The following is a 10,159-nucleotide window of genomic DNA, read 5'->3' as shown; positions in this document are numbered from 1 at the left end:
CCATGCCAAAAGAAACGAGAACATGTTTAATGTAAATATTGCTGATATAAAGAGCTCCAGTACCTTAGGAGTTGAGTTTGCTTTATATAAAAACTGCAGAAAAATGTACAAAAAGGTCAAAACAAAGCCTTAACGTAATAAGGGGACAACATTAAACCCATTTAGTGACTGATTTTAACAAAGTGAAACCAGAAAGCCTGGATAAATCACGGCTTCCCTGCTTACATTTTCTGATCTTAGGCATAGCACTTTCAAATATGTGATTTCAGAATACCAGCTGCACAAAAGCCTACTGTGATTGATTTAATAGACCATAATGCTGCTTGATAGTGATCTAGGACACAGACAGGGTTCAAATAAAAACTACCCTGCCTCTTATTTTAATAATGGTACTACCACCAGTTTAAGGGAGGAGAGAAATGGTTCTAAATCTATGTTGAAGGAACTCTCACTTTTAAGAAGTATGTCTCAATGCAGCGCTGTCATGTGACCTATTAATGTCTAAGCGTACAAATCTTAATTCAAATATTTTCAAGGTCCAGCTCATGCACAGGCTCTTCTTTCCATGTATTATCTTTAAGGCTTTGAGTATGTTTTTTAATTAAAAAGCCAAAATGTTTTTTTCTCCACTTTCCTGTCATGCTTTCTCTCTGTTCTTTTCCAATCCTGAAATTATTCCTTGCTCCCTGTTTAATGTTTGCATGATTTCCGTGCATTTTCCATTACTGTGAAACTGTCATCTCCCTTTTAATTGTGTTTAACTCATATTGATTTCATTCCATTTCCTTTCGTGTCGTTTTGCATTCGAGATATCCTGTTATTTTTGTCCTTTGTTTTAAAAGTAGTTAATATCTCAAGGGTGTCCGTTTAAATAGTCAGAGGTCACGGCAGAGTAAAGAAATAAAAGGGTTAAGTTATATATTGACACCCTTTTCGAGTGTCCCAGTAAGCGTGTAAAGCAGATAGATGCATCCATTACTGACAGCTCTGTGCGCTGCTGCTTCTGCCTTGCTAAAGCCGAGGCTGCCTCTCCTGAGGGTGGGCGGGACTGCTTGTGGGCTCGTCCGAGGTGTCCAATAGGCAGGACGTCCGGAGTCTGCTGAAGCAAGGGGATACAGGATCCCGAGGGGATACCACATATTACACAACACCGGAACTGTTGGAGCGGCTCCTGAGAGGTTACTGCCTGCATCGATCATCAGGTGAGTGCAGCGCCGCATCGGGGGTGATCAGCGGCTGATTGTGGGTGCGCTCGCAGTACCGCAGGGCCTGGGTCTGCGCTGTCTGGTAGCGGGTTCCCCGTTCTCACTCCTTCTGGGTGCAACCCCTCTGCGACGTGGGAGTCACGCCCTCCTTGTCTCCCCGCAGCTGGCTGCCTCGTTCTGGCGAGCTCTCCACACGGCCCTCTCCGCATGTCTTGTTGGTGCGGGCGGGAGCACAATGCATCGCTGTGGGCCTCCTGATTATCTGCACTGCTCACAACCTGCGGAAGCGTCCGCCAACGCGCCTCCCTGGCTGCTGCCTCCCTTGGGCCTCGAGCCCCCTGCGCGTCTGTGGAGCAACCCACATCCTGCAGCCAGCCACACTGCACTAGAGGAGATAGGAGGTGGAGCATTGAGGTACTTTTTACCTGATCGCCACTGAATGACGCAACGGCCAGCTTGCTGATGCACCAGCTATGGGGCATCCTGCTGTTTTACCTGCTGAGTGGCGGCTGTTGCCGCCATGGAATACACTACCATTCGCTGAAGCTCCCAGGTATCTCCTTGGTGTCGCTCCGCCTGCTGCCCTAAAATTTCCCACGCCCTCACGCTCCAGCAATCCCAACCTCTGTGCACCTAGGCATCAAGTGGCGGCCCGCCTTGCTGTGGCAGCTCATCATGGGTTAAGTGGACGTCAAGCAGCCCAAGATAGCATTCGATCAGCGTAGGTAGACCAGACAGGAAGAATCGGCGCCAGAGACCGGAGAACTCGCCACCCAGACTTAATCTGGCGCAATAAGGGACGACGACCTGAAGGCGATTATGCTAGACGTGAACTCGTGAAGGCCAGCGTCAGTGGCATTGCCACCCAACTCAATAAACTGTCTACCAGCCATGATACTGTAAGGGCCAGGGCGGACTCGCATGATGCACAGATGGTAATCAACCTTTACTACGAATTTTTCATTACGAATACTATTATCACGCATACTTTCACTCCGCAAAAACATTCATTTTGAATACTTTCACCCCACATAAGCATTCATTCCGCAAACATAATGCACACAATACTATTACTCCGCAAGCTGGAATAGAGGTTACATAGGGAAGTGAAGGGAAAAGAACCACTCCAAACGTTAAGGGTTTGAGTTTAAGATTGAAAATAAACACGGTTCAATACAACGCTTTTCCTCAAAACAGACAAGTGTGTGTAGTTTTTTGTGAAAATAAACACTGCCTCAAATTACAAAAACGTTTATCCACAAACGTTTAACTTCAAAATAGTCAAATTAAACATTAATTGTCTTCACTGCTCATTAAAAATAAACACAGCTTCTGACAAACATTATTTACTGCGCGTTAAAAACGACAAGCCAAGCTAGTATTGGATGTAAAATAAATGATTTAAAATAAACACGGTTCCCTACTACGCTTTTTAAAAAAACAGACAAGTGCGTGTAATTTTTTAGTGAAAATAATCACGGACTCCAGCAACAAGAACGTTTGTCCACAAACGTTTATTTTCAAAATAGTCAAGTTAAACATTAAGGGGCCCATTAGGATAGCAGGCGGAAAACCACCCCGACCGCCATGGAGGCGGAAAAACACCACCCGACAGGACAGCGGAAATACCGTCCGCAAAATTAGGATGATCCGCCACAAAAGACCGACCGCGGCGACAGCGGGCCAAGCAAATCCGCCCGACGCGGGCGGAGACGGCAAAAAATGGACCGTGGCGGACGGTGAAGCAGCGGAAAAGGCACATCCCACTGCATGGAAAACAGACACACCGCACGGTAAATTACGATATCCCCGAGGGTGTCGTGGTCGGAAACACCGACAATGACCGGCGCGGACGCACCCAGGAGTGAATGGGAGAAATGGCGCACAAGCAGCAGCAAAGCCACCGCTGCGGACAAACATGAAAAATATGCCGGTGGATATGAATACACCTCAGTGGATCCGAAATCCCATTAACAAAGTAGCCCTGCCCCCAAAATAAACTACACACACACATACACATAAAATTGATGTAGTAAACTCAAAGACAAAACCACAGAACTACTCCCACAACACACCTGACAAACTAATTCCAATTGGACACACCCACACAGCTGAGTACAAAGCCACCCCCTTCACTGACCACAATCCTTAGCATCACTCCAGATCAGAAGGCCATACACCACACCTGACCGGAGAGACCATAGAGCTAAGCGCACACACACACACACACACCACCACCACCATCAACAACACCACCATCACAAACAAACCCCCATCACACAACCCACCTCACACATCCCCACAACAACCCTGCACCCACACACCCCTGCACCCACAAACACCTCAACCTCCACACACCATGACAGCACCAAAAATGCCCAAATTCACCGACAGTGAGTTGAAAGTCATGGTCAACGAGATTGTGAGAGTAGAGCCACAACTATTTGGTAGCCTGGTCCAACAGACACCATTAGCCACCAGGACACAAATGTGGGAAAGGATAGTCCAAAGGGTGAATGCAGTAGGGGCCACCCCAAGATCCAAGAAGGAGATCCAGAAGCGGTGGCATGACCTGAAGAGGGTTGTCAAGGAGAGGAGGAGCAAGAACTGGACGCTGGCTAACCAGACTGGCAGTGGCCCTTACATCCCACCGAAGACCTTCACACCATGGGAGGAGAAGGTGCTTGCCATACTACTACCTGAGAGTCTCACAGGAGTAGCCGGGGGAGCGGAGGCTGGTAAGTACATACAAATGACAACCATCACAATGCAATTACTACCTTGCAATACACAAACACCATTACACTGTCCAGCCCCACCCAACATGTAGCCAGCCATCCAGCTGAGGAGGCCTGTATGGGGGAGGGAGGCCTGCAGTACCACTACCACCATTCCCCCTGTCCTACACTCCAGCAGCATGGAGGCCTCCCCCACCCAGGAGCATGTGTCAGCCATTGCACCGTTTAACAAACAGACTTACAGGTTGGTAGCCATCTTCACTGAGAGGGTGTGGGAGGGAGGGAGGGAGGCCTGCACTACCACTACCACCATTCCCCCTGGCCCCCACCCCAGCAGCATGGAGGCCTCCCCCACCCAGAAGCATGTGTCAGCCATTGCAGAGTGTAACAAACCGACTTACAGGTTAGTAGCCATCTTCACTGAGAGGGTGTGGGAGGGAGGGAGGCCTGCACTACCACTACCACCATTCCCCCTGGCCCCCACCCCAGCAGCATGGAGGCCTCCCCCACCCAGAAGCATGTGTCAGCCATTGCAGAGTGTAACAAACCGACTTACAGGTTGGTAGCCATCTTCACTGAGAGGGTGTGGGAGGGAGGGAGGGAGGGAAGGAGGCCTGCACTACCACTACCACCATTCCCCCTGACCCCCACCCCAGCAGCATGGAGGCCTCCCCCACCCAGGACCATGTGTCAGCCATTGCAGAGTGTAACAAACCTACTTACAGGTTGGTAGCCATCTTCACTGAGAGGGTGTGGGAGGGAGTGAGGGAGGCCTGCACTACCACTACCACCATTCCCCCTGGCCCCCACCCCAGCAGCATGTAGGCCTCCCCCACCTAGGAGCATGTGTCAGCCATCGCACCGTTTAACAAACAGACTTACAGGTTGGTAGCCATCTTCACTGAGAGGGTGTGGGAGGGAGGCCTGCACTACCACTACCACCATTCCCCCTGTCCTACACTCCAGCAGCATGGAGGCCTCCCCCACCCAGGAGCATGTGTCAGCCATTGCACCGTTTAACAAACAGACTTACAGGTTGGTAGCCATCTTCACTGAGAGGGTGTGGGAGGGAGGGAGGGAGACCTGCACTACCACTACCACCATTCCCCCTGTCCTACACTCCAGCAGCATGGAGGCCTCCCCCACCCAGGAGCATGTGTCAGCCATTGCACCGTTTAACAAACAGACTTACAGGTTGGTAGCCATCTTCACTGAGAGGGTGTGGGAGGGAGGGAGGGAGGCCTGCACTACCACTACCACTACCACCATTCCCCCTGTCCTACACTCCAGCAGCATGGAGGCCTCCGCCACCCAGGAGCATGTGTCAGCCATTGCACCGTTTAACAAACAGACTTACAGGTTGGTAGCCATCTTTACTGAGAGGGTGTGGGAGGGAGGGAGGGAGGGCTGCACTACCACCATTCCCCCTGTCCTACACTCCAGCAGCATGGAGGCCTCCCCCACCCAGGAGCATGTGTCAGCCATTGCACCGTTTAACAAACAGACTTACAGGTTGGTAGCCATCTTCACTGAGAGGGTGTGGAAGGGAGGGAGGGAGGGAGGCCTGCACTACCACTACCACCATTCCCCCTGGCCCCCACCCCAGCAGCATGGAGGCCTCCCCCACCCAGGACCATGTGTCAGCCATTGCAGAGTGTAACAAACCGACTTGCAGGTTGGTAGCCATCTTCACTGAGAGGGTGTGGGAGGGAGGGCTGCACTACCACTACCACCATTCCCCCTGGCCCCCACCCCAGCAGCATGGAGGCCTCCCCCACCCAGAAGCATGTGTCAGCCATTGCAGAGTGTAACAAACCGACTTACAGGTTGGTAGCCATCTTCACGGAGAGGGTGTGGGAGGGAGGGAGGGAGGGAAGGAGGGAAGGAGGCCTGCACTACCACTACCACCATTCCCCCTGTCCTACACTCCAGCAGCATGAAGGCCTCCCCCACCCAGGAGCATGTGACAGCCATTGCCCCGTTTAACAAACAGACTTACAGGTTGGTAGCCATCTTCATTGAGAGGGTGTGGGAGGGAGGGAGGGAGGGAGAGAGGCCTGCACTGCCACTACCACCATTCCCCCTGTCCTACACTCCAGCAGCATGGAGGCCTCCCCCACCCAGGAGCATGTGTCAGCCATTGCATCCTGCACAGTCACCTAACAGGCATGTATCTACTGTTAATCCGCATGGTGTGTGTGCGTGTAACCTGCAGCCAGAGAACCTACAACAATAGAACTCAAAGCATTGACAATCAACATGTATGACTCCATGATGTGACTCAGCACTATTAAAAGTTACACGGTGTTTACATGATTAGTACTACTGATGAATGCATATGTAAGTAGTGTACAGACAGATGATGAAACACCAATGACAGAAACACTGACCACTCCCCATCTACTCCACAGGTGACGAACAACTCACTGCTGAGGACAACACCAACGACCAGCAGAGCCAGTCTCCACCCCCGGCACATGGACTCTCGGATGTGGACTCCCAGGACAGTATGGATGATGAGCTCCAGGCCAGCACATCTGGTGTGCCACAGACCCAGAGGTCCCAGGCCCCCATCCTCACCACCACCACCTCTGCTGCCACTACAACGCAGCAGACCCCTGCAGGCACGGCCTCTACCACCGCAACCACCACAGCCACCACCGCCACTGCCACCAACACCACCAGGACCACCAGCAGCACTTACCCTGTCCCCAGGGATGACCATCCCACACCAACAGCTGTGGAGGGCAGGGATAGAGTGCGTGGCCCCCCAGTGGCGAGTGAAGAGGTCCGTGGCAGCAGAGCACGTGGGAGGGCCAGGGTCACCACCAGACCTCGGGAGGAGTGGACACCATCCCTGGACCACTTCTCCCGAGTTGTGGAGGCCTACCAAGAGGTCCAGGGACAAAGTGGCCGGTCGGATGAACTCATGAGGGAGCTGATCGTGCTGATGAGGTCCATCGATAACGGCCTGGGACAGATGGTGGACCTCATGGGCCAGCAAGTGGCGTTGCAGAGGGACAGGCCTGTGTCCCAACCACCACCTCCGTCCCCTTCTGTTGCACCGCAGGATGACAGTGCACCATCCTCCCCTGCGCCAACAGAGAGGGATGACTCCCCTGACGCCGCTGCCCATTCAGCAGGCCCCCCACCGCCCAAAACATCTAGGGGGCGTCCGAAGAAAAGCCTGGGAGTCACTGGAGGCAAAGCACCTACGACACGCCAGTCACGGAGCCAGCCGTGAAGACAACCCTCTTCCCAACTGCATTCACCTTTTGGACTATCTTCCCCACATTGCCCTGGCAAAGGCACCTCTCAGTTGGACTGGGCCACCACATCCATGTGGTGTCTACTGTAGCATCTCATTGAACAGGACTGTCAACTCACTGCTCATTCCACACCTTCATGTAAATATTACCGCACCAATCACATGTCCACTCACAAAATAAAATACCTTAAGCACAATATTCTGTGTAGTGATTTATGTAGTCCAGTATTTACATTGTCGACAATGTCCATGATGTGTAGAAATGATGTACAGTATGCATGGCAGGAACCCTCTGTAGCACCTAGGGAGACACAACAGAACAACAGTCACTGGTCTCATTGTGGCAACACACAGACCACAGCACTGCAAATAACCAAGACATCACAGGCATATTACACAATGTCTACCAGATGTGCACAAATACATTCCAATGTACATCTCAACAATGAAGGTCATTTACACAAAGAACACACATGGGTGACAGAACATGTGCCAATCGGTTACATCTGCGCATAGCCATTCATAACAAGAGCAACAACACCAGACAATGTACACGTTGTACCTTGTCACCCACCTCAAGAGAAGTAGCGTACAATGAGCTGTTGGTGCAGGTCGACTCCTTCATCCTCTCCACTGTCCTCATCACTGGATTGAGGTCCCTGAGCAGATTGTGGTGCTGGTTCATCACCATCGTCCAGGAGCAGGGGGACACCCCTGTGGATGGGCAGATTGTGCAGCATACAGCATGCCACAAATATCTTGCACACCTTCCCAGGTGAGTATACCAGTGCGCCTCCGGTCCTGTCAAGGCACCTGAACCTTGACTTCAGCAGGCCGAAAGTCCGCTCGATGACCCGTCGTGTCCTGCCATGTGCCTCATTGTAGTGGATGTCTGCTGGTGTCTGGGGATTTCAGAGTGGGGTCAACAGCCATGGGCGACTGGGATATGCTGAGTCTCCAGTGAATGACAATCACACATTGCAATGTTGTACAGCCAGAGTGCTGCAAGTGACACACACCACACCATAGCAGTAGTGATACTCACCCACAATCCAGGCCCGTTCGGGTTGCAGATTCTCCATCATCTGTGGCACCATGCTGTTCCTCATGATGTACGAATCATGTGCCGAACCTGGATACTTAGCACACACATGTGAGATGGTCATGTCCGCAAGGCACACCACCTGCATATTCATGGAGTGGTAGTGTTTGCGGTTCCGATAGATGTGCTCCGTCGCCATCGGTGGCAACAGACCCACATGGGTGCAATCGATTGCACCAACTACATGTGGGATGTGCCCTAGGGGATAGAAGTCACCCTTCACGGCAGCCAATTCACGTCCCCTGGGGAAATGTATGTAGCGATTGCGATAGATCATCATGGCCGCAAGCACATCCCGCAGCACCATGCTGAACATGGGCTGCGACATCCCCCCAGCGTTAGCCACGGTCTCCTGGAAGGAACCAGTCGCAAAAAAGTGGAATGCTGCCATCACCTTGTAGGTGAGTGTAAATGCCGTAGGATAGTGACCGCGAGGCTGCAGGTGGGGCTCCAATAGATCACACAAGTACTTCAATGTTGGTCTGTCCAGCCTGAATTTCCTGATGATTGCCTCATTCTCCATGTCCTCCAGCACTGTTAGTTGACGTAGGAGATTCGGCCTCCTCCTAGTTGAGAAGTGAAAAGACAATGTCAGTGACAAGCATCATGAAATGGGTATAGCACAAAACACCAATGATGTCATGGGAATACAACCATTGCACGAGAGACGGATGACACTTCAGGTTACATGGCTTGGTAATTGCTACACACAGACGGCACGCCTCTCCAGTGACAATGCACAACTATCACACACACATCTGGGACAGTGAATGCGGATTTAATGGATGTCCAATTGACATGTGCAGACAAGGTGCAGCAAGACCCGCTAATGTATTTTGACTTACAATGTCAATCATACACATCAGTTGTACCTCCCAGACCTCAAGGCATCATGTAAAGTCATTACACAGTCATCAACAGAATGATCACAATAGCAGGAACACTTCCGGTTGTGTGCATGACCATTTGTGATAGCAGAAGTCAGGTCCCATAGAATGCGGTGCCACCAGCCAGGTCAAGGTCTGCATTGACCATCAACTAAGTGTACGGAAGGACATGAATTAGAACAGATGAAGTCTGTCAATCATCATCAGCCAACAAATGTGTGACTAAAGTGTCTGAAACCCAGTCCAAAGTGACTCACACTGAACGTGCGTCCACCTGTGGATGACATGGCTGTGTGGCATTGTGTGTACAATGATGCCCACTTCTCCATGTTGCTGCAGGGTGCTGATACAGTGTCCTTGATTGACATACACACCAATGGGTACGAAAATGGGAGTACCTACCGCCGGGCCCCGGCGGTGCGTCACAGCCATGGAGCATTGCATGCGGCCAATGGCAGCAATGATGGCGGTGGCATGATGCATATTTGGAAATCGCGGAAGGTGTGCTCCGCAACCGCGGAGGCGGGCATTGGTTGCATTTGAATGATGCACCATCGCGGTACCGCACCACGGGCACCCGCGGTGCGTCACAGCCATGGAGCATTGCATGCGGCCAATGGCAGTGATGATGGCGGTGGCATGATGCATATTTGAAAATCGCAGAAGGTGTGCTCCGCAACCGCGGAGGCGGCCATTGGTTGCTTTTGAACGATGTAGACCCGGACAACCAATTGTTGCAGCTTTTGACCTTCCAAACGACCCTAGGGGGCTATAAATCTGTGTGTGTGAGCCTCACATTTCCACTGCTCACAGTGCCTGCTGTCTGGGAGCCTCTCCTGCTGCTGCCCCAAGAGCCTGCTGCCTGGGAGTCTATCCTGCTGCTGCCCCAAGAGCCTGCTGTCTGGGAGCCTCTCCTGCTGCTGCCGCCCCAAGAGCCTGCTGCCTGGGAGCCTATCCTG

At 51.9% G+C, this 10,159-nt stretch overlaps 1 protein-coding gene across 1 annotated transcript; it reads left to right on the top strand.

Moving 5' to 3' along the window:
* Nucleotides 1–1,096: 1,096 nt before the first annotated feature.
* LOC147692266 (uncharacterized) lies at nt 1,097–7,406 on the top strand. Its single transcript, XM_086936761.1, has 2 exons — nt 1,097–1,202; nt 6,355–7,406. The coding sequence occupies exon 2, from the start codon at nt 6,453–6,455 to the stop codon at nt 7,185–7,187; it is 735 nt and encodes a 244-aa protein (XP_086792887.1). The 5' UTR covers nt 1,097–1,202; nt 6,355–6,452; the 3' UTR covers nt 7,188–7,406.
* The last annotated feature ends 2,753 nt before the right edge of the window (nt 7,407–10,159 follow it).

This window comes from Lissotriton vulgaris, chromosome 9 (assembly GCF_964263255.1).
Source record: "Lissotriton vulgaris chromosome 9, aLisVul1.2, whole genome shotgun sequence".
Classification (NCBI taxonomy): Eukaryota; Metazoa; Chordata; class Amphibia; order Caudata; family Salamandridae; genus Lissotriton; species Lissotriton vulgaris.
The sequence above is the reverse complement of the archived record's forward strand: the minus strand, read 5'-3'. Positions and strand labels throughout refer to the sequence as shown.